General features: G+C 45.3%; 1 protein-coding gene across 1 annotated transcript in view; it reads left to right on the forward strand.

Annotated features, from left to right (window-relative positions):
• The window catches only part of ERN1 (endoplasmic reticulum to nucleus signaling 1), a 44,044-nt gene extending 21,141 nt beyond the window's left edge, over positions 1–22,903 (forward strand). Inside the window, exons 2-21 of the mRNA XM_019516791.1 lie at positions 2,074–2,107; positions 3,395–3,467; positions 4,448–4,520; positions 6,103–6,225; positions 7,076–7,177; positions 8,447–8,708; positions 9,310–9,388; positions 10,770–10,935; positions 13,006–13,124; positions 13,520–13,711; positions 14,384–14,648; positions 15,573–15,663; positions 15,982–16,171; positions 17,029–17,128; positions 17,675–17,874; positions 19,721–19,868; positions 20,364–20,491; positions 20,912–21,035; positions 21,539–21,606; positions 22,131–22,903. Coding sequence (XP_019372336.1) covers positions 2,074–2,107; positions 3,395–3,467; positions 4,448–4,520; positions 6,103–6,225; positions 7,076–7,177; positions 8,447–8,708; positions 9,310–9,388; positions 10,770–10,935; positions 13,006–13,124; positions 13,520–13,711; positions 14,384–14,648; positions 15,573–15,663; positions 15,982–16,171; positions 17,029–17,128; positions 17,675–17,874; positions 19,721–19,868; positions 20,364–20,491; positions 20,912–21,035; positions 21,539–21,606; positions 22,131–22,337 — 2,744 coding nt within the window. The 3' untranslated portion in view covers positions 22,338–22,903. The remainder of the gene's footprint in view (positions 1–2,073; positions 2,108–3,394; positions 3,468–4,447; positions 4,521–6,102; positions 6,226–7,075; positions 7,178–8,446; positions 8,709–9,309; positions 9,389–10,769; positions 10,936–13,005; positions 13,125–13,519; positions 13,712–14,383; positions 14,649–15,572; positions 15,664–15,981; positions 16,172–17,028; positions 17,129–17,674; positions 17,875–19,720; positions 19,869–20,363; positions 20,492–20,911; positions 21,036–21,538; positions 21,607–22,130) is intronic.
• The last annotated feature ends 269 nt before the right edge of the window (positions 22,904–23,172 follow it).

The following is a 23,172-nucleotide window of genomic DNA, read 5'->3' on the forward strand; positions in this document are numbered from 1 at the left end:
AAAGACAAAAGTTGAAGGACAGAGCTGTGCTGCTATTATTCACATCTTATCCATCTCCAGTATTGCCAGTGCATTTTCTGGTTGCTCCTGTTTGCAGCTGCATGGCTGGTGGGCAGCTCTGGGGTTTTTTGACCCATTTTTGGCTTTGTTGATTTGATCAAATATACAAAACTGATGGAAATAAGAATGGCATTAGTCTGAAAAGGTGTTAGGGTTGAGCGTTCCTGATTTGTGCAGGGGGTTGGACCCCAGTGACTGTTGAAATCCCTTCCAACTCTGTGATTCTGTTAGTCATGTAGCAACGTGTATGATGCAATATACAGATAAGGGAGGGGACTCCTCGATATCCCGGATGACCAGAATCCAGCCGGCCTTGTCTTCATCTCGCAGAGCTCTGCTAATACTGCTCTGCATTTGAACTGTCCCAAACTGGGCCAGCTTCCCAGTCCAGAGTCTCTCATGAGGACTGTTTGTGCCCTGTCCCCATGTCCCTGCTCTTGCATCATTTTGTTTGTGCACATGTGTGGAGGGGACTAGTTGGAAAAAATAAACACAAGTTACTTATTGCATTAGCTTGTCTGATCATCTTTCCTTTGTTTCCTGTACTCATTCTTATTTTAATGCTCCTATCTGTGAGGAGCAAGGACCTGCTGGGTTCTTTTCCTCAGTATACAGTACTTCCAGACAATACGTACCTTGTACATGTGCCTCTCGCAGACACTGCACGCAGGAGCAAGTCTTCCACCTTAGATATGTCTGGGTTGTGTTGCTACCAGTTTTACCAGCCCTGAGCATTCAAAACTCAGGAGTCAGGTCCCAAAATAGCATTAAGTTGGCCTAAAAATCGTAAGAATTTTTCTCACAATAAATGTCAAGACTGTTTTATTTGCCTTTGGAGCCTGTGAACCTTGAAGATGATTCGTGTTGTCAGGCTTTTGTTTACAGCTGTGAAAGCTAGAAACAACCATTTTGGCAAGGTGGGTAGAAATTCTCAGGTAACTGCATGAATTCAGGCCCTGAAGAAAAAGCTAGGTATTGTGAGACTTGCATTAAAATTGTGGGAGCTGGCAGTGCTAAGAATGGATGCCTGGGAAAGTTTCACTGGGGAAATCATTTAAATTAATTTTTCCCTTACATTTTTAGAGAATCCTTTGTATTGCAGGCAGATATGAAGGTTGGTTTACAGTTTGTGGCTTTTCTGTGACATTTTGGATTAATGTTAAATTCTTCTCCATTGTATGGCATAGAGCAGCATGGAGCAGAACGTGAAAGCAGCTTTCTGGTTGTGATCACAATCTTGCCCTTGTTTAAGTCCTTGGCAGCGTTCCTGCTGATTTCAATAGAGGGCGAACCAGGTTTGGAGCTTGCATCTTGCATCATAAATGGAGTGTGAGGTTGGCTAAGAAGGCTTGCCGGCTTGGTGAGCTAGAAAGTAAGGCGTGATCATAAAACAGAGAAGAAAGAGACATCAGGCAGGCCTTCTTGCATTCAGACAAGATTTACATTCTCCTCTGTCTCCATATCCCCTGTAAATACCAATTAGCATTAGCAAGTGTTTAAATAAAATGGACTACCAAGGCCTATTGCAGTGACTGCCTGGGAGTGTTGAACAGCCTCCTCCTGGGCAGCCCATGAGCAGTCACTAGGGAACTTGCCTGTGAAACCAGAGGTGGTTTTTGCACCCTAAGAAGTTGTCTTTGCCTGGCTATGAGGTGCAAGATACAGTGCAGCGCTGCCAAGTCCACTGCCATTGTGGGGAGGGGAGGTCAAGTTGGGAGCGGAGGCATGTGGATGGGGTTGAGTAGGAAAGTAACTTGCAGCTGTAAAACTGCCCTGCTGCCCCGTAGAGGGACATAGCAAATAACACGTCTTGTTTTTGCTGTGAGGTCCATGCAGGCTATCAGCTGCTATGTACAAATCCACTTGGGTCATAGCTCCACCTGCCTGGCTTCCTTGAATGCACCTGGCTGGCAAAACAGGAAAGGCTGTGCTGGCTCAGGTTCTTTGTGTGCTGGGGTGAGGGTATGCCATTGCACCGTGTGCACACTGACACTGCTTGTTCTGTTTGTGCAGATCCTGTGCTCCAAGTGCCAGTACACGTGGAAGAGTAAGTCACCCTGCACGCTTCATTCCTTTTATTGCTTGGTTTGCTTTTCACTGACAGCATGAAGTCTGGCTTAGTTTATACCCACTCCCATATATTTTCTAAAGCAGGGATCGGATGAAATACCCCAAGGAAGCAGATGTGAGGCAGTTTAAAAAGCAGATATTAAATGGACAGTCAGATATGCCGCTTCCCCAATTTGTAGATGGAGCATCTTTCCCTCTTACCATTTTTCTCCAAAACGCTGAGGTTTGGAGCCTGAGCAGCTTGGCTGTGCTGGTTCTGGAGTTACTGATCTGAGCTGCCTTGCAAACTGCAGAACTTGTGGGAAACTATCTCCAGATTCTCCGTTTTTTAAATATTTTTGTTAATATGCCATAAAAAGCAGAGGGAACCCAAGCAACAGCGTATCTAAGTGCTGCACCACCAAGCTGGCACTGAAAAGCAACTCCTCTCACTAGTCCATGTAAGACATATCGCTTGGACGCACTGGTCCCAGTTGCTCTCCCACTGAAGTGAAATGAAAACATGGATGCGATTTTCCCCCTCCCTCTCCACGTTTACTGAGTGGTGGTACTTTTGCTCCTTTTCTAGGCTTCCCTTCCTTTTCTGCTTGCCTTACATTGTGTAGTACTGGAGATAAGTCTTGCTTCAAAGTGTTAACACTCCCGGAAGATCATACTTCACCTATTCATAACGTTGACTTCTGAGCTCATTGGCAGTCCCTGTAAAATAAAGTCCTTTGCTCCAAGTGATGCTGTCACGTGCAAAATGAGCTGCTTTCCTTTGCATGGCTACTCCAGCCTTACAGCTCCTGTCCAACATGAAAAAATTGATTTGGTCTCATATGTGCCTCAGCTCTGAGGTACCCGGGGAAAAACTGCCACTTATGAAGTGGAAGATGGTTTTTGCAAAGGAGCGCTAGCCATAGGGGGGCTTGGGGGTAGGGACTGAGATAAGCCGTTCAGGCTAGTCTGAAAGTCAGGTGTGAACTGTGATCTCTAAATGGCTTTATGCATTGTATGTATGCAGGTCAGCCCAGACTCAGCTGGACTAGGAACAATATGGCAAGTAGTGTAGGTTACACGCTCTGCCAGTTCTGAAATGACTTTTCTTTGATTGTTACTGTTCTTTAAAAGCCTAATTAATAGATCATGTCTCCAAAAACTTCATAATACAGTCAGTAAGCCAATGTCAAAAGGGCTCCTTTTCCAAGGGCATTGTTCCTTTCTGTTTGCTGGCAAGTGCAAGCTGTTGGTTTATTATTTAAAAGAGGTACATTATTCCTAGGCCGGCATTTCTTCCAGACCCGAACGATGGCAGTTTGTATACCCTTGGTGGCAAGAATAACGAAGGCTTGACTGTAAGTGTGGTTTGGAAATTCTCCCCTATGCTAATCGGATTGCATGGAGCTGGTGACCAGAGGAAATTCCCACTTTTCTGACACTCTTGTATAATTCTGCTGGCCGTCTATAATTTGTGCTGCTTACAGGAACACACATGTATTTCTTGGAAAAGCCCGTTTGTATTAGCACTGCGCAATGCTGGTGCCAGTTTTTGGATACAGATTTCTGGAATGACAACACCCCAGTTGCGTTGTTGGCTGGCTTCAGAGGGGGTCAGACTCCTCTGAAGACTCCTTTGAGACAAAATTTCTGGCCTTCCTTGGGATCGTTATCTTGAAGAGATCAACAAGAGATGCATCTGTTTGGCCCATTTTTGATATTTTTGTAACACTTACTAATATAATAAGGGCTATAATACCTTCTGAGGCCCTCGAGAGATAGTATTCCGAGAAGCAACTTGGGAGGTTCATGCATCCATACAGTACAGTCATTTATGGCCTGGAAAACCCCCAAAGTGCTTAACAATCCTGTCAAGAAATCCAACCAAACCAGGAGAAGTAGGGATTCTGGGCTGACTTTGATAGAAGGTGATTTTTATAATCAGGTTAAAATATCAACCATGTCAAAATAGTCTCCTAGCCATCTACAGATGTTAGCTGAACATTTAACTAACTGAAACTGCTTTGTGATGAGATGCAGATAAAATGTTTGTCTTGCCATGAGTTTCTTTTTCTGGCGACTGCAATAGCTTCCTTGTAGAACTCTCTAACATTTTGAAATTTTTTTAACCAAAGAAATCTTTTCTGACAAGCTTTTTCCTAATGCACCCAGATAAGCAATCTGTACTTGTGGAATTATTTTTAGTGAATTATAGTGATACAAAGAAATAATAACAAGATAGTGAGAAGCCACCAAATGGGGTCTACTGTCCCCAAAACTGAGAAAAATTGCACTCAATTCAGAGAGTAAAAATTAACTTTTGCCTTTTTTTCCCTAGAAACTTCCATTCACCATCCCTGAGCTGGTGCAGGCATCACCTTGTCGCAGTTCAGATGGGATCCTATACATGGGTAAGTGGTAGCTAAGCTCTCCATATATTCAGTGATTTAGAGGACTGCAGAAGCCCCAACAGCAACTGAAAAATGCAAAGAACTCAAGACAGACTGAGCACTCTCACATGGAAACATCTCAGCTGTGACTCTTCAGCATAGCCACTCATAACGTTTTCTGATATCAGAGAATCTGATACATAGAGAACTCAATGGTGTATAGACATAAAAAACAGTTGCCATTACTCTGGAAGAAAATCTATTTGCAAATCGTGACATTCAGACCAATTTTTTAAAGTTACGGTATCACTGCGGATAACGAAATAACTTCTGTTACAGATGTGAAATTAATTCAGTATAGTTGCACATAAACTTTCACATACTTATACATATTATAGTATCAGACAGCAAAGACTCCCATTATGAACTGCGTATGCCCCTGGCAGCTGGGTGGGCGCGACTGTGCCGCCAGCAGCAGGAGTGCAGCAGCAGCCTGGCAGCGGGAGCTCCTGTAGACGTCATTGGCACTGTTGGTGACGGGGCACAGCGTGGTGAGTGCCGACCATGGGTCGGTGACCACCCACAGGTGCCACTGGCAGCATCAGCCAGGGGTGATCAGGGACTGCTTGCAGACGCTGCCGCTGGTGCTGGCGGTGTAGTGGCAAGTGGTGACCACCCGCAGGCACCTTTTTGCAAGGGGTGCACCGCCACGCGTAGGGGGTGCACATGGGCCCGCGTCCACCCCCTCCGCGTTGCCCCTGACTCCCATAATAATTGAGCCAGCAGATACAAGGTCTGACATATTAAGAGTCGTAGTGCGAAGAGGACTGGACTGTGTTCTGTAAGTTGTAAAGGTCCTGTATAGTTCAATTCTTTAGCCTAGCTACACAGTCATGCTTATAGTAGAGATGTGGTTACAACCTGTGTAAAAGTTAGACTCGTTAATAGTTGTATAAATGGGGCAGCAGGTGATTGGTAGCTGCCAATGACAGTACTTATAACTGAAAAGAATAAATTATAGAAATACAGTAAAAGCTCTGTTAACCGGCATCCACGGGGAATGGAGGGGTGCTGTTTAATCAAATATGCTGGTTATCTGAGAGTTTTTTTTCAAGAGAGAAACTAAGCCTTAATTTTAATTGTGATATAACAACTTTTAATATAACATTTTAATATAACATTATTATAACTTTTAATATAACGTTTTAACTATGATATAACAATTTTTAATAATTTAACTATTTTAACTTTAAATATTTTAACTACAATATAAGAAATAATAAAGTAAATAGTATAGCAAGATGGTGTCTCTGATAGATGCCGGTTAATAGAGAATCCCGGATGGTAAAATGCCTGATAATGCCCGATAACGCAGCTTTTACTGTACATAATGGGCAGCACATATGCTTGTAGTAGTCAGTATTGTAAAAGGGGGGTTGGTTGGTTGTGAATGGTTATTTTGCTTAAAAATGTGTTGATAATTTATTCGTAAAAGAATTATGAAAAAACAGAACCCGAAGGTGTACAACAGAGCTTTTTCTCAGGTCAAAAACCCCATTTCCTAGAAGTCTGGCTTTTGTACTGTTTACATTCTGTTTTTCAGGTAAGAAGCAAGATATCTGGTATGTGATAGACCTCCTGACTGGAGAGAAACAGCAAACCTTAACTTCTTCATTTGCAGAAAGCATTTGTCCATCTACATCTCTCCTGTATCTTGGGCGAACAGGTTAGATACTTTTCCTGACACTTAAACTCCTCCCTCCTCCCCAACTTTCTTTTAAGCCAGCATAGCTTCCTCAGGACTAACCTTGCGGCAGGTTTTAGGCTTAATCTCCTACAACAACTTTTAGAAATGATGGCTCATAATTATGCATAGCAGAAAGACTCATTCCCAGATAGTGATGGAAAAGTGCTGTCTGAGGGACTTAAATGTGGTCTCCTTCTGAAGCCTGTGTGATTTCCAAGGCAGACTCTAACAATACTGGCTTTTATATTCTCTTGTGGTACTGGTGTATTGCCCTTGCAACTGAGAGCACTCTTGGCTCCTGAAGCGTTTGTTTTTCATAAACCAAAGAGTTGAGGGATTTGAGGAGACAGCTGACCTGCATGCTCTCTTCTAAATAAAGATTGAAATAGATCAGGGAACAAGATATGGGAAGTACCTCTGGTGAGAAGGAATGTGTTTCCCCCATGATATCTATAGGTTAGTGTGTTCTTTATGAGTATTTTTAAATGATCTTTTATTGCAAAAGTCCAGTTATAGCATGTAATGCACTCAGGGATTGGCGTGCCTTACACAAGAATTAGACAGGATTATGGTAGCAGTCATCTTCTCAGAAGGACAAAGTGCTGACAGCATGCCAGCATGGCAAGGTCTTCTCCTTTTTGCTTTCTGAGCTTCCTTTGGAGCAATACATTTCAGCGGGGCGGATAGTGGTTTTACCTTCAAATTCCTTAAGTGGTGTAAAATCTGGAAAAGCAGGTTAAGGTCATTCTTGTGAAGTGTCTGCCATTCTAGCCTATGAGTTGTGTTCTCTCCCAGGATTCTGCTTCACAGCATGTGTGTTTTCTAACAGAGTACACAATCACCATGTACGACACCAAAAACAAGGAGCTCCGGTGGAACGCCACCTACTTTGATTATGCAGCCACTCTGCCTGATGAAGACGTGAAATACAGTAAGAGCTCTACCTCATTTTGCTTGTTGTCACTTGTCTGTTACACTCCAAGGTAAATGTAAAAGCAAGCTGATATTTTCTTGATAATGTGCATGTGCATCTTCCCTGTCCCATTCTTGTCTTTTTTTGATATGTTAAAATGTAAAAGAAATGACTGGGGTGTTGTCTTGTATCAATGCATGGCACATGGCAGACTCAGTTTGTGCCAGCAAGATACAGGGCCCACCTGTGCCCATCATATAGCTGAACTGGGTCTTCTGGATCTGGCCATCTTAAATAGAGTGTTGAAGAATTTCTCAGCCTCTTGGTGAAGCAGGAGCATTTCCTTGTAATGTGCATTTGGTGATTGGATGGTATATGTTAGCTCCTCTGTGGGCACATCTACACATTCATTAATTGGACCATAGTTACTGTTAATTTCATTTAGTACTAACTAAGGAGTTTAGGACTAAATAAGCAGTGGAGCCAGCGCAGTTTTTTTGTGACATTTACTACGCAGTAGCCTAATAACACTGCGCAGTAAATTAGCATGTTTGCTGACCAGCACACTACTGTGCAATGTTATTAGGCTACTGCGCAGTAAGCATTTTGTGTAGACGCACCCAGCATGTACAAGAGAGGTCTGCAAGCAGGGCTGGATTAACCCTTTAGTGGTCCCTAGGCAAACAAACTCATGTGCCCTGGGCTGGTCGAGACCCGCCTCCCCACCCTGGCAGTGCTGCCCGCAGGGAGCAGACCTCAGAGCCACCGCTAGGAAGCAGCTGCCGTGGCGGTGAAGCTGGTGGAGGGTGGGGGAAGGGAGGTGTATGGGACTATTCACGCTGCTGCCACAGAGGGAAGGACCAGGGCCCCCTACAGCTCAGGGCCCCAGGCATGTGACTAGTTTGCCTATCCATTAATCCAGCCCTGTCTGCAAGCTGTTACAACAGCATGCTGTTATTTCTAGTGATGCGATAGAGAAGTGTTTGTAGTGCGGTAATTGAGAACTCTGACTCACTGGCTGTGTCTACACAAGATGTTTTACTGTGCAGTAGACTAATCTACTGTGCAGTAAAACATCATCTACACATGCAAGTGTTCACTGTGCAGTAAATTAGTCTGCTGTACAGTAAATTTATTGTGCAGTAAAGCCAAATATCACTAACTGCAGTGTGGAAATTCCCACTGACAAGCAAATCTTTTTTCAATATAGAACAGTGTTTGACTTGAGTAGTTGCTGCTGAATATAAAGGCAACCCAGACAAACTCTCTTGTATTTGCATGTTGTAGAAATGTCCCACTTTGTGTCCAATGGAGATGGACTGGTAGTGACCGTGGACAGCGAGTCTGGGGATGTACTGTGGATTCAGAATTATGCTTCCCCTGTGGTAGCTTTTTACATCTGGCAGCGTGAAGGTCTACGGAAAATCATGCACACAAATGTGGGGATAGAAACCCTTCGTTACCTGACATTCATGTCTGGGGAGGTTGGACGCATCACTAAGTGGAAGTATCCTTTCCCAAAGGAGACAGAGACCAAGAGCAAGTTGATGTGAGCATGAATATTGATATTATTCTCGTAGTCTGTCTGACAGTGTGTTGAGGATGCTGACTAACAATCGTCTAGACTGTTAGTTAATATAGGTACCATTTCATAGTTGGCAAGACAGTAGAAGCAAAGAGAATATAGAATTACAACCTTTACTGTATAACAGTTTCTCTGCGTTGGGTTTGATAAGCTTGTACTGTCTAATGGGAGGCAAAAATAATCGTACATGTTGGTCTCAAAGCAGTTTTGTACTCGGAGTGCGTGCTGAAGTCAATAGGAGCTTCATCTGTTGAAAGAGTAAAGGGTCAGACCCTTACAATAAGAGACCTTGCATTTCCATTTCCCTTTGGTTAATATCAGCAGCTGGATAAGGAATTAGTTGATAAGGCATTCATTTAAATAGGGTTTCATCATTTAAATATTTAGATAGGCCCATGGTTCACTTGACTGCTTACAGATCTAGTCTTTCCAAGAAGACATAAATGCTGCTTTTTCTGGTACCTCAAATGTTAATACTCTATAAAGAAGCGTATGACCAAGATTGTAACTCATATGGTGAAACAACCATTTGGAGATTTCTCCCTAACTTGTATTGTTCTTCTAGGCCAACACTCTATGTTGGGAAGTACTCAACCAGCTTGTATGCATCCCCATCAATGGTACATGAAGGAGTGACTATTGTGGTAAGGACTTTGATGGCATGCTATGAATAGGCTCCTTCTAGCATTAGGTATTGTCCTGTACCATAAAGATTACCGTTCATTCCACCTTCTTTAAGGGTTAAGGGATCCTGGCTCACCTCTAGTTGTTAAAGGGCTGGTAGTGTGTCCTCCCAAAACATTAGAGAAATCATAGCTCTGCCACGGCAAAGAAGGTATCACGGATTCAGCTGGAAAAACCCACACTTTTTTTCAAATATATGTAGTGATTTTTTATTTTAAAATAAACGCTTTATAAAGTCATCCAACTGAGACAGAGCCATAATACATAAGAATATGTATTGCGTGATTTTGTTACCCTCATGTATTGTTTGTTACACTGTGTCTTGTTTTGATAAGCCATGCTATGTATTCCTAAATGCAAGGGTTCTGTAAATCTCCCCTTAACCAAGGGATAAGAGCGTTGTACAGGGGCTGGATTGATTACATTTGTTTTGTATTTGCAAATGGGTCTTCAGAGCCTTAAGGGCTAAAATCTTAGCTTAAGAAGAAGAGAATACAGCCCTGAGGGTTCTGCAGAGGCTTGAACATCCTGGACTTTTAACATTATTATAATAGGCTGCTAATCAAGGAACCCATGACCAGTAAGGAAAGCATGTTGAAACAACAAACAACTAGTCTCAGTGAATATGTGTGATCTTATTTCAAGAACAGTTTTGAATGCCATAAACGACCATTAATAAAAGCTGTTCAGAAAGTGCATCAGTCTGGCTGAGCTGCAATGGAAATCCTCTTGCATATACACCAGGCATTGCGAGTTTGTGTTCCACATTGCAGCTGCTTGCACCTGCTGCTGACAGTGCATCGTGGTTAACTGTGTTGAAGTTGCTACTTCTGCTCTCACTTCTGAAAGCACTGGCCATTGGGTGAGATGTTAAGCCCAGGTCTTGTTTGCTGGCTCTCTAGGTGGGAAATAAAGATCCCATTTCACCTTTCTAAATAAAGAGAAGTGGGCAACAGTCCTTCCCTGAATCACACAGGGTCTAATGTCCGTGGCTGTGTGAGCTGTGCTTGAGGGTATAATGGCTGCCGTGTTTGCTTGCAATCACTGCTTTGCCAACATGCAATTTGTTGCTTGCTAATGTTCTCTGACCATGTAGTACGAATGCCCTGCTCCAGGGAGCAGACACCAAACAAGTGTAGGGCTTCCTTCATTTGCAGTGTTTTCATTTAAACATTGTACGTGCTTTTGAAAGGAAATTTGTGGCTTTTCTAATAAGACATCTAAATTATGTCTCATATCCTGTATTTGTCTGGGCTCTCTGAACCAGGGATCTTGTTGAGCTGCATTTCTAAGTGTTTGTAGCAATCCTTTGTTAACTGAAAAAAACTCTTGTCTTTTTAGCCTCGTGGCAGTGCCATACCTCTTCTAGAGAGTCCCAAAACAGAAGGGGTCACTATTGAAGACAATGGAGAATGTGTTATCACTCCCAGTACAGATCTCAAGTTTTCAGCAGGATTGAAAGAAAAGAACAAACTCAACTACTGGAGGAACCACTGGCTCTTAATAGGTAAGTGGAAGTCGGCCACAGTCCATGCACACAGTCCTGCACCGCCCTCTGATGGACCAATGCAGTAACCCCATGTGCAGAGATGTTTAAAAAACAGAGAGCTGCCAAAACAGCTATTAAAATAACATCACATGCAAGCTGTGAAATGCCAGCATTATGGTCATCTGTTCAGTGTTAATCTGGCCTACTGGTGCATAGGTTTCTAGTGTGGGCATTTGAGTATAGGCAGTGGCAGCACATTATCCTTGTACTCTGTTAAAATGGAAAGTACTAGCCAGAGGAGTAGCTATTCAGTGTTTCTCCTTGTCCTCCTGCTTCACTGTGTGGCTCCCTGAATTCTTTACTGCATGCTGTGCACATCCTACAGGAAATGTACGAGGCCTGCCTCGGAGGAAGTTTTGTGGCACAGCGCAGCTTTTTACTTCTTCATGTGCTTTGATGAACTGATCTTCAGAACACCCCCCTAAGGGGCATGGGGCATCGTCCCTATTTAAGCAACAGGGGAATGAGGCAGAGAGGTTAAAGCCAATATTACTGCAGTATCACCTAAAATTAAGCCAGTTGCTTTCAGTGGTGAGAGCAGCTCTTCTGACCAAGAGCTCCAGAGAGCTCAAAAGACTGGGGGCCTGATTATTCAGTGCTTAGCATTGTCAGTTCTGAGCATCTGCAGAGCTGAGTGCTCAGCACCGATCAGGTGAACCCTCTGGTCTGAGTGATTTGTCCAGCCTCAGGTCAGACCTCTGGCAGGGGTAGGAACTAGTTTTCCAGGACAGTATTCAGCTGCCCAGACTGTGGGACCATCCTTTTTTGTTCCACCATCCTCTACTTCAGACTCAGCAACAGAGTTGGGGTCCTTTAGACAACAGCCTCCTTCACTACCCCACGCTGATTCATCCCCAGAGGTAATCAGTCCATCCTGTGTTGAGTGAGTCTTGCCCTGCATCCCTTCCCCATCCTCCTGTTCTTCACAGCTCTGTATCTGTGAAGCTTTCTACTATGAGTTCTGCAACTGGTACCACAGATTCATAGACTGTAAGGCTGGAAGGGACCTCATAAGATCGTTGGGTCCAGCACCCTGCACCAAGCAGGGAAGACAACAGGTGACTGTCCAGTCTTCTCTTGAAGATTTCCAGGGTAGGTGATAGGACCACCTGTGGACTATTCCACAGTCTGGACACTCTGACTGTGAAGTAGTTTTTCCTAACATTGAGCCTGAAACAGTCTTCCAGTAGTTTGTGACCGTTACTCCTGGTTTTCCCCATGGGTGCCCTGGTGATCACTTGTTCACCAAGCCCATAATGTATGCCTTTGGTGTAGCGTTAAGCTGCTACCAGGTCCCCTTTCAGCCTTCTTTTCCTCAGGCTGAAGAGTCCCAGATCCCTCAGCCTTTCCTTGTATGGCTTGCCGTGCAAGTCTCTGATCATATGGGTGGTCCTTCTCTGGACTCTCTCAAGATTTACCACGTCCTTGTTAAAGTGTGGCACCCAGAACTGGATGCAGTACTTCAGCTGTGGTCTCACCAGTGCTGAGTAGAGCATAGGGACCCCTGCTGAGCTCTTGTACTGCTGACATCAAGCATGCTTCGTCATGCTTTGCACATGGCCATGAACTTGCCAGTCTCAGCCTGTTTAACTGTGCTTCTCTGCCCCACTCTCCAACACAAAGCACTGGCCTGCAGGGAATCTGCAAAGGAAGCATCCTAATGAGCACTTCCCAGAAGATCACTAAGACGTGCACTAAAGGTTCCGATCTGCAGCTACTGCCTGATCCCATGGCTGGCTGAAGTCAGAGGCTGTAAGCAATAGCTGCAGGATTGGAGCTTTTAAGGACTGGACTGTTGCTTTGCTTTGAAGGGTGGGTAACAGATGGAGGTTGTTCCTGTGACAGCACCCTGGAGTAAAGAGTACATGTTCAAGAGCTGTGTGTTAGTCTGAGCTGACGGTGGCCTTAAGCTGTTTTACTGGCAGAAACGAGCCCTGGAGATTGCTGTGAGACAGAGTTGCCAAAATCATGCACATATCCCTTAAAAGGGGGAAATTCTTCTTGTAACAAATGTTGTTTTATTTAAAGGGCACCATGAAACACCATTATCTGCCCCGACAAAGATCCTGGAGAAATTTCCAAGCAATTTACCAAAACGGCATGAAAATGTGATCCCAGCTGACTCTGATAAAGCCACTTTTGAGAAGGTTGGTGATTAACCTGATTTTAGAGTGACTGAAAAAGCCACTCAAATTGCATAGGAAGGAAATGAGTGCTTTGGGGGAACTTAAGCTCTATAAAATCATGCAAGGACTTTTCCCCTGCTCTTTATGGAAGTAGAGTACCTTCCTTCCCATGTAGCTCACGGGCATCACACAGTGCAGAAGAGCTCTTTCTTTCAGATGTGTGGCTCATTCCAGCTTTCCTTCTGTTGGCAAGACTCCTGCTGCCTGTTGAATGATGTCAGTCACCAAAAGATTCTGACCAATCTGTCTTGCCCTTTAAGTCATCATCTAAATGTATTTTGCATGTGTGCTAGCAGATTAATCTCCATTATTCATGGAGACTTTGAATTGATGGAGTTTTCTCTCTCTCCTCTCAGGTTCTTGGTGTAGTTGAGAGTTCCACAACAGAATTGCCTCCTACCATGCTAAAAGACGTTGAAGAAAAGCCCAGTCGGCCTGTACCTCGGCCAGAAGCTCCAGTAGATTCCATGCTGAAAGATGTCGCCACAATCATTCTGAGCACTTTTTTGCTGATCAGCTGGGTAGCCTTCGTCATCACGTATCCAAAGGTAAATGCTGATTTGGCTTGGTGTTCTTGAGAGTTCTGAGAGAGCAGCAGCATCTGACGGCCTGGTCGTCTGCAGCAGCAGAGCAAGAGAAGGCTGACTTTAGGCAGGATGGGCTCTCTCCATTAGCAGCAGGTAATCGGAGCTAGCTGTATGGATCAGGCTGCACACCCTGAGTTATGGGTTTGGAAGTGATTTTTGTGATGTGCACTGAACACGCTCGGGACTTTCTTATTCCCCATGAGAGTTCTCCAGAGATTTTTGTACATTGTTTTTTGTGTGTGGCTTTTTTACTGACTTCAGCAAACATACCCCCATCACCTGCACTGGCCTGTCAGCAGTCAGGATCTGTCCTTTATGGATTCATAATAACAGATCATGCTAATGCCACTTCTATTGGAAAGCCAACTTCAATACTAAAGATGGCTTTTGCCATTTCAGAAAAACTGCCCAAGGTCCCTACCTTGCTGTGAGAAATTATAATGAACTAAAGAATGTTTGGTTGGTAAAGTCTCTTTTGATAAGCTGAGTCTGGTAGTGAGGTCTTTCCAGTACCTTGTGGGTGTCTGTCCTGCCTGGAAGCTTGGCTGTAGATATGCCCCTTTGCAGCTGTGCCCATGAGTTGGTCCAAGCTTGCTGGTTTGAGGGTAAGCCTCTCTCTCTTTTTTGTGGAAGAGTGTACATCAGCGGCAACAGCAACAACACCAGCAGTTCCAGAAGCAACTGGAGAAGATCCAGCTGTTGCAACAACAGCAGCTGCCCTTCAGTGTTCCCGCTGATCTCCCACCAGAGACAGACTTTCTGGACAACACCTGTGCACAGACTGAGAGTTCAGCCACCAGCACACCAAATATGTCTCCCAGAGCATCAAGCCACTCCGTATATTCCAACGCATCTGCATCCGATGTTGGCAGTGCTCTCTCCACCGAGCAAGAAGGAGGTAAAGCTGATCTTCCTTCCTAATGTGTCCCAATGTGTAACAACATTTCACCCAACCCGAGTCATAAAAGCATATTGGGAAGTGAAAGCAAGGGGATGAAAAGTGCAATCAGCAGTATTTCATAGCTGGAGGTATGTTTTGATCCTCTAGTCTGACTCCTGCCTAGCACAGGCCAGAGTGCTTCAGCCTGTGTTCCTGCGTCAGACCTGCCATTTTGAATGAGCAAGACCCAGGGCATCTCTTTAAGATCCAGTCTTGGATCTAATTCCTGGGTTCGTGCCTCTTGCAGGGGTCTGTTCTCTCCATCTTTGTTCTCTGGTCCTGCCAGCATGCGATGACCTTTTCGGAATTCAATTTTGAACAGTGATCAAAAGTTACTGCCATCCAAGGCTCACTCTTACCACCAATGTCAGTGGAAGGTTTGCTTGAGCCAGAAGTACAGGATCAGCCCCCCTGTGTCTGTCACTGGCACATGTGAAAGGAGGCAGCAGCCTTTGGCCACACAAGAGCCCACTTTACCGAGGGGAAGAAAAGCAGTTCTGTATTCCCTTTTATCAGTGTGTCATGAGTCACATTTCCAAAAGGCCCCAGCCCAGCTGGCACTGACATGGCTCATGCACAGACCAAACCTGGACCCACAAATCCAGTAGCCTGGTGTCCAGCCACCCTGCAGGTATGCATGAAGGCAGCATGAGCACCTGCACGGGAGTGTTTGTCTGACCAGAAACCTACCTCGGCTTTATTTGTAGCTTTGAAAGCATGGTGGTAAAATCCTCCTGCCCTGGGTCTTCTTCCTCAGTGTTGCACACTGAACCACGAGAGAGGAAGTGGGTTGTCTAGTCGCTCCAGAAGAACATACAAGCGCTATGTGTGGGGTTTAGAATCTGTCCTAAAATAGCTCTTTTGCCTCTTGTTTTTGTTCAGATGAAGATACAAGCACAGTAATGGTTGGGAAAATTTCCTTCAACCCAAAAGATGTCCTGGGGCATGGAGCTGAGGGAACGATTGTTTACAGGTAAAATGCTTACTTCATTTGAGGTAAAACAATTAATGTCATATTAATTTATTGAAAGGTTTACCTAGCATGAGTTGTAACGTCTCCATAGAGCTTTCAGAAAGTGTGAGAGAGATGCACGCACTTCTCTGTAGTGTTCTTTCACCGACCACAATCCCTTTGCATGTCTTCTGCATGTGTTGTAATGAACAGAGGCACCAGATCTGTTTCCAGGACTGCACAATAGGCTGGTGTGAAGTACTCACTGCCCGTTACAGCCCCCCTGCCTCAGTTGCACGGACACTCAGTTTTCTCTGCTCTGTGGCTTGCTCCCTGCAGGGGGACGTTTGACAACAGAGATGTTGCAGTGAAGAGAATCCTTCCTGAATGCTTCAGCTTTGCTGACCGTGAGGTGGAACTGCTACGCGAGTCAGATGAGCACCCCAACGTGATCCGCTACTTCTGCACAGAGAAGGACCGGCAGTTCCAGTACATTGCTATCGAGCTCTGCGCTGCCACCCTGCAGGAGGTAATGGCGGACTCCTGGTCTACGCTACCCTGACAGCAAGGAGCTGTGGCCATGGAAAGCTTCTCAGTGGCACCTTCCCCTTTCCTCAAGGCTTGGACACAAAATGCCTGTGGGCTGGTTCAGTGAGCCTCTATACTGGTGCAAATAAGGAAATGGCACATAGTGTTCAATTCTCCTCTGATGGAACTTCCTTGAATATGGTGCTGAATTGCCCTAGGAAAAATCAGGGTAAAAACAACACTGGTTTAGATGGTGCGTGTCTGTCTCCACCCAAGGTGCGGAGGTACTGGTGTGTCACAAGCGAACAGGCTATAGCAATGGTTTTCAGCCTGTGGTCTATGGATTCCTGGGGGTCTGCAGACTATGTCTAAGGGGGTCTGCGAAAGATTCACAGAAGTTTAGGACTGGAAGGGACCTCGGGAGATGATCGGGTCCAGCCCCCCTGCTCTGGGCAGGAAAGACTGCTGGGGTCAAATAACCCTAGCAAGGTGTGTGTCTAGTCTCCTTTTGAAGATCTCCTGGGTAGGTGCTTGTATCACCCCCACTGGGAGTCTATTCCAGGGTCGATCAAAAGCATGTGAATGCCCACAGGTACAATTCAGAAGGGTCTGCACCTTTCAAGAAGCAGAAGAGCAAGGCCTTGCAGGTGGAGGCTAGGACAGGCATAGCTTTGTTCAAGGAGGTAGAGTGGAAACTTTGGTGCCCTTGACTGAAGTCTGATGCAGTAGCACTTCCAGTACACCCTTCCCCCCCTGCACTTCTCCATTGCTTGCTTTAATGCACCATGATTGTCTGCCACCTTGCTATAAGGCATACGATAGGGCTTTAAGTTTTGTTCCCCCTTATATAATTTGCAGTATGTGGAGCAGAAAACCTTCAGCCACCTTGGCTTAGAGCCTATCACCCTGCTGCAGCAGACAACATCTGGCCTGGCCTATCTGCACTCTCTCAGTATTGGTAAGGAGCCTTTTGTTTCTGTATCAAATGTGGGCCTCCTGTATTGGGTAAGGGGCAAGATAAGCTAGCTTGGCATGGGGAGTTGCAGGTGCTTCATGGCTGCGTTGCCTTCCTTGTGTGATGGGTGAAGGAAGGGGGGAGGTCACTCTTTCTGCCTCTTGGAATGATACCATTCTACAGTGTCCTGGTCTCAGGGTGGCTTTGAGCCTTAAGGCGCAGCCCAAGAAGCCAAGAGAGCCAACTCCTCATCTCAGCTTTCATGGGGGACAACCTCACAGATGGGGTAGGACAAGGGAGGACTTGTCAAGGGCTTGGAGCTGCAGAATTGCTGATAGAATAAATGGGGTGTTGGTGATCACCAGGGTGAGTGAGAGCTCACTGGGTTCCCCAGTGACAAAAAACACGGCCCTTTGGGATAAGCCGTTGGTTCCACTAACATCCATTAACAAAAAGTGGTTCAGCCTGGTGAAAGGCTCCTTCCCAGTGGGTAGAACAATGAAAAGTGCACTTGGTGCTACCTGCTGTTAATAAATTGGTGTCTAACAGTCCACAGAGACCTGAAACCCCACAATATCCTCATTTCAATGCCCAATGCCCATGGGAAGATCAAAGCCATGATTTCAGACTTTGGCCTGTGTAAGAAGCTGGTGGTGGGCAGGCACAGCTTTAGCCGTCGGTCTGGAGTGCCAGGCACGGAAGGCTGGATTGCACCAGAGATGCTGAGCGAAGACTGCAAAGAAAACCCTGTAAGTCAGTCAACTTGGTCCTCTTGAGCTAAGCAACTGGAGTGCATGGGTGGCACCTGTCCTGTTCACGCAGTCGGCCCTGTCCAGCCAGAGCGCTCTGCCTTGTCCGTCAGGCTGGTTTCCAACTAAAGTAACTCTGGTCTAACTTTCAACAGTTCTAAGCATTTACAGAGTTCCTTGAAGGCAGCTCCTGGGAGGAGCAGACTCACATCCAGCTTCACAAAGGGGGCTGATGCCTGGGAGGGCTCAGAGGCCTATGCATATGTTTGGGGTACAAAGTCAACGTAAACTTATAGTGCTGGAAATGCATCCAGGCTCTTGAGTTCCTAGCCAGTGAACAGAGAGGAAGAGGCCTAGGAATGGACTTCATGCCAGCCAGCACCTTGTGTGAAGAGGCATTTAAGCTTATCCAGTAGGAACAGCCAAGTCCAAAATCCTGCCCGTCCCTTGGACTTAGTACCAAAGGGGACAATTGAGAGCCTAATGTTATTAACAGTGATGAGAGGGTTTGCCAAGGGAAGACACTGATCCAATGGCACCAACTTCTTAGCTAGCAACTGCATGAAAGCATGTGTGGCTACCTTTGCCACCCCAGCCTAAGTGGTTAGATAACTAGTTTAGCAAGCATTTGGAATAGAGCCTGGAGCAGGACTTGAACTCCTATCATCAGGGTCATAATGAGGTACTTTAACCACTGTGCTACCTTCTTTCGGTAGTGAGAAGGAGCTGCCTTCCAAGGCACTCCCTAGCCTGCCTGCTGAAGTTGGGCTATTGTGAAGACAGGAATTTAAAATAAATCAAGTAGCTGAGTCTCTGCAGCTCAGTAGTGAGGGTAGTAGCTTAGTATTCAGGAGGTCCTGAGTTCTGATCCTTACCCAGGGGACTCTTTTATACCAGTCCTGAATGAAATACACAAATTGTTGGGGACAGTTGCCCCTCAGTTACTAGCAATAAATAGTCTTTGCCTGTGGCTCAGTATCAGATACTTTAAGCACCCACTCTTCAGCTTCACCATCTCCTGGTTTCTGTTGACTTTTGGAGCATGAAATGTGCATGATTTATGTTTTTAACTGCACAACATAAGCTATATCCAAAAATTTGGGTGCAGGTCATGTTATAAATAGATATTAGTTAGCAACATACCATTTACAGGCATAAGGACTCTCGCCCCTTTTTAACATCTTCTAACTACATAATTGGTTAACAGGACTAGCAGCTGTACAGCTCAAGGCTGCTATTTGAATCACTGAGTCACAAGACTTAATGGCCATGTCCAGATGAGTGCGGACATTTGGTTCCCTGGGGACAAGTAGCAGTGGTGCACCTTGCACTGCAGGTACGTGTCCCTGGGCAATACTCTGGCCCCAGCCGCCTTACCTGGGGTTCTGAGGGCCTCCCAGGGCTGCAGCACTAGCAATCCTGCTGGGCAGAGCTTGGTTAGCTGGCAGCTGCAGCACGGCTGTGGGCAGCCCAGCCACGCATGCGCTACCCATGTACACGCTGCTTAGCATTTTTTTTTCTGTGGGTCTTTTTTTACCCCTGGATATCCAAGGGTCAAAAAAACCTGCAGAAAAAGAAACAATGGAGCAGTGCGTGCATGGACAGCACACCTTTGTCTGCAGCACCACATACTGCATGGCCGCGCTTGTCTGGACGCACCCAATGAGGTGTGCCCAGTTTAGTCACTGCTCTGGCTGTGGTTAACCAGCATTGCTCACATTATAAAAGGCTGTGCATTTAACACACAGCTCGCACTACTGTTTAGCTTCAACTTCAGAAAATTACCTGAGAAGCTGGCACAAAGCGTTAATACATCATTGCTTTTCAACACTGTTTTTGTCTGTAGACGTACACAGTGGACATCTTTTCAGCTGGCTGTGTCTTTTATTACGTCATATCTGAAGGCAACCACCCCTTTGGCAAATCCCTGCAGCGGCAAGCCAACATTTTGCTGGGTGTTTACAGTCTGGACTCCTTCAGCCCAGAGAAGCATGGTAAACTGTTCAGTGCTGTCCTAGCCTTTCCTCTATAAAGCACCACATTGTTTATGGTTGCGGTTCAGTACTTCCCAGAATGCCAAAAGGAACCATACAAGGCCTACGAACCATTGTGACCCAAGGCTACAACCAGGAACTATAGCAATTATGGAAGGCTCTTTAAAAAGAGTCAGTCATTACTGAAAGCCATGTGATATTGCGAATTTTGAGCCCTCAATTTTACTGGCACAGTTAAAATATTTCATGTACAGCCAAAACAAGGAGATGAGAGGTGAATTTTGTTCTTAGCTGTACAGGTTCAGTCTCTTTAACTTATTGATGGGATTCACAGGGTGCAAACTGATGTAGAATTTGGCCTGTTCTTTATAGGCCACGTAGTCAGCACTTCTTGGATGTTATACAGCTTAGACAAACTTCAAGTGATTTCCAGTCTTCAGTAAGCCACTGTTGGCTTCAGCTGCTTCAAATAGCTTGTTCTCACTTCTCTTGCAGAAGACTTGGTTGCTCATGACTTAATCGAGCAGATGATTAACATGGATCCTCAGAAACGTCCCTCGGCTAGTTGTGTGCTGAAGCACCCACTCTTCTGGAGTCTGGAAAAACAGCTCCAGTTTTTCCAGGTTTGGCTTCTCCATTTCCTTTTCTATCCGTGACTAATTGCATTGCAGCACCGCACTTTCACTCTTACGTTTCATTTTTGATATTGTTGATGGTGTTGCTAGTAGAATCAGCAGTTCAAGAGTGTGCAGGGTAAGTAACAATGTGCAGCTTTGGTGTTTAATCACTGCACATAGGAAAAGATTTAGTTCTGCAGAAAGATGCAGTCTCACAAGCATGTTAGGTTTTCTGCAATGCAAGAACCATGGAAGTCTCTCCAGACCTGAAGTTCCTTACCCTGTACCTTGTCTGTTACATTGTACTGCCTCAAAGGAATAAGTTTTAGTTATTCAGGAAATCTCTTCATCCGTCACAGTCAGCAATTTGGGGAAAAGTCTGAAATAAAATTACAGCACTTGGAATAACCTGACTGTCTCTTGTAGGATGTAAGTGACCGAATAGAAAAAGAATCCTTAGATGGTCCAGTAGTCAAGCAATTAGAAAGAAGAGGGAGAGAGGTGGTGAAAATGGACTGGAGAGAGCACATCACGGTTCCCCTTCAGACAGGTAAGTGAAATTATAGCCACCAGTTGTGTAAGTGAATTACAGGCTGCGCACACAGAAAAGCAGTGTCCCATTGAGTCTCCGGTTTGGTACAAGACATCGCGGCTTGTAAGCAAGTACCGAACACCTTCAGATGAGAATATATATATGCACACGTGTGCTCCATATCTTGCTTTTTAAGGCAAATCTCTTGAAACCACAAAAAACAACAGTGGCTTGGTACATTTCATGCCCTGTTTTCCCTTGTTGGCTACATGTTTTCTTTAAGGACAGAGATAATGAAGTTCAAAAATGATATGGGGGTCATATGGATTAAGCAGTTTATACTGCCTGGGTGAAGCCTGACTTTTTTCTGTGGTGTTTAAAGTAACACTTTGAAGCCTCTCTTTGGCACAGTAGAACAAACAGCTGTGTACCCTGGCTAAAAGCTGGGGAGATAGCAACAGGTCCCCACCCTGGAGGACTGTCTGCTTCAGATCACCTAAACAAAGCATTTGTTTTTTCAGATCTTCGAAAATTTAGATCTTACAAAGGGGGATCAGTGCGGGATCTTCTGCGGGCAATGAGAAATAAGGTAAAAGATGAGAGAGAGAGTGCACGGGCAAGTGCAGAAAATACACATTGGACTCTTAGAATCTGCATCATACAAATTCAGCCCCCAGAATTGTTTCACAGTCTTTATAACTATGTAGAAATACCAATACTGCCATTTATTCTGCCTTCTTGATAGACTGTGGCTTCCAAGCCAATTCACTTCTATTGCAGCACATCCTCATTACAATGAACACTTGTTTATAACTTCCCCTGCTTAACAATGCCAACAGCAGGACCCACATTTTTCAGTGTGATGATGTAGCAAAATTGACTAATCCTATGATAGCAAACGCCCTCCCCGGGACCATGCCAGTGCCCTCTAGTGAAGCTGCACTGGAACTACTTTGCTCTCAACTGTTTTCACCTCCATAAAGCCCAGCCTACCATTTGGTAAGGCTTCTCTGGCCACTAAACCATTTCTTGCAACATATATGATAGAACTGTGGCAGCGGGAGGCAGAAAGCAAAGACCTTACAACAAATGTTCTTCCTGCTCTAATTCCAGAAACACCACTACAGAGAGCTTCCCACAGAGGTGCAGGAGACGCTGGGCACCATCCCAGATGACTTTGTACGCTATTTTACATCCCGTTTCCCTCGCCTGCTCTTACACACTTACCATGCTATGCAAATCTGCAGCCAGGAAAGACTGTTTCAGCCTTACTATGTTCAGGACTCTGTAGGTCAGGGACTGCTGGGAGATGCTGTTTGAGAAGGTGGGGACAGAGCTCCCTTCTCCGTGACCAACATTCCAAACAGGCTGTAAAATGGGCCCGTCTCTAAGCAGAGACTCATGGGATCAAAGAGCAAAATGTCTCCCTGAGGAACCCATACGCCCAGAAAGTGCCTTGTACTCTGCACACACTGCATCAGGAAGAGAACAGGAGGAGCCCAAGGAGTGAGTGGTACCTTCAGAAGAGCAGGGCCCCGCAGCAGAGGAGCCGTCTCACGGCAGCTTTTGAAAAAGCAGGACAGACTGCAAATGGCCAGATGGAAACATCGTTCTACTGCTGAACATCCCTGCACTGTATTTTATTCCATTCATGCCTTTTACTGCACACAGCCAGACCACAGCAATCCAAACCATGCGATGACTATGCACTAGGAGGAGGAAAAGGAGCTGTTTAGTTGTAGCAAACCTGCCATTGCACTACTGCTGCCTTGTGCGTTAGAAGCAGCATCTTAGATTCAGTGAAGTGATTGTAAAGGGAATCATCTACCAAAATCCAAAACCAGTAAAGAGAATGTAACTTCTGCTTAATCAGTGCAACTCTCACACATCAGTTTTGGGCTCCACAGTTCAAAAAGGATGTGGAGAAGCTTGAGAGAGTCCAGAGAAGAGCCATGTGCATGATCAGAGGTCAGGAAAACAGACTTTACGATGACAGGCTGAGAGCTATGGGGCTCTTTAGCCTGGAAAAGCACAGGCTCAGGGGTGATCTGGTGGCCACCTATAAGTTTATCAGGGGTGACCACCAATATCTGGGGGAACGTTTGTTTACCAAAGCGCCCCAAGGGATGATGAGGTCGAACGATTATAAACTACT

Source organism: Gavialis gangeticus, unplaced genomic scaffold (genome assembly GCF_001723915.1).
Source record: "Gavialis gangeticus isolate Ggan-Ray unplaced genomic scaffold, GavGan_comp1, whole genome shotgun sequence".
Lineage (NCBI taxonomy): Eukaryota > Metazoa > Chordata > Crocodylia > Gavialidae > Gavialis > Gavialis gangeticus.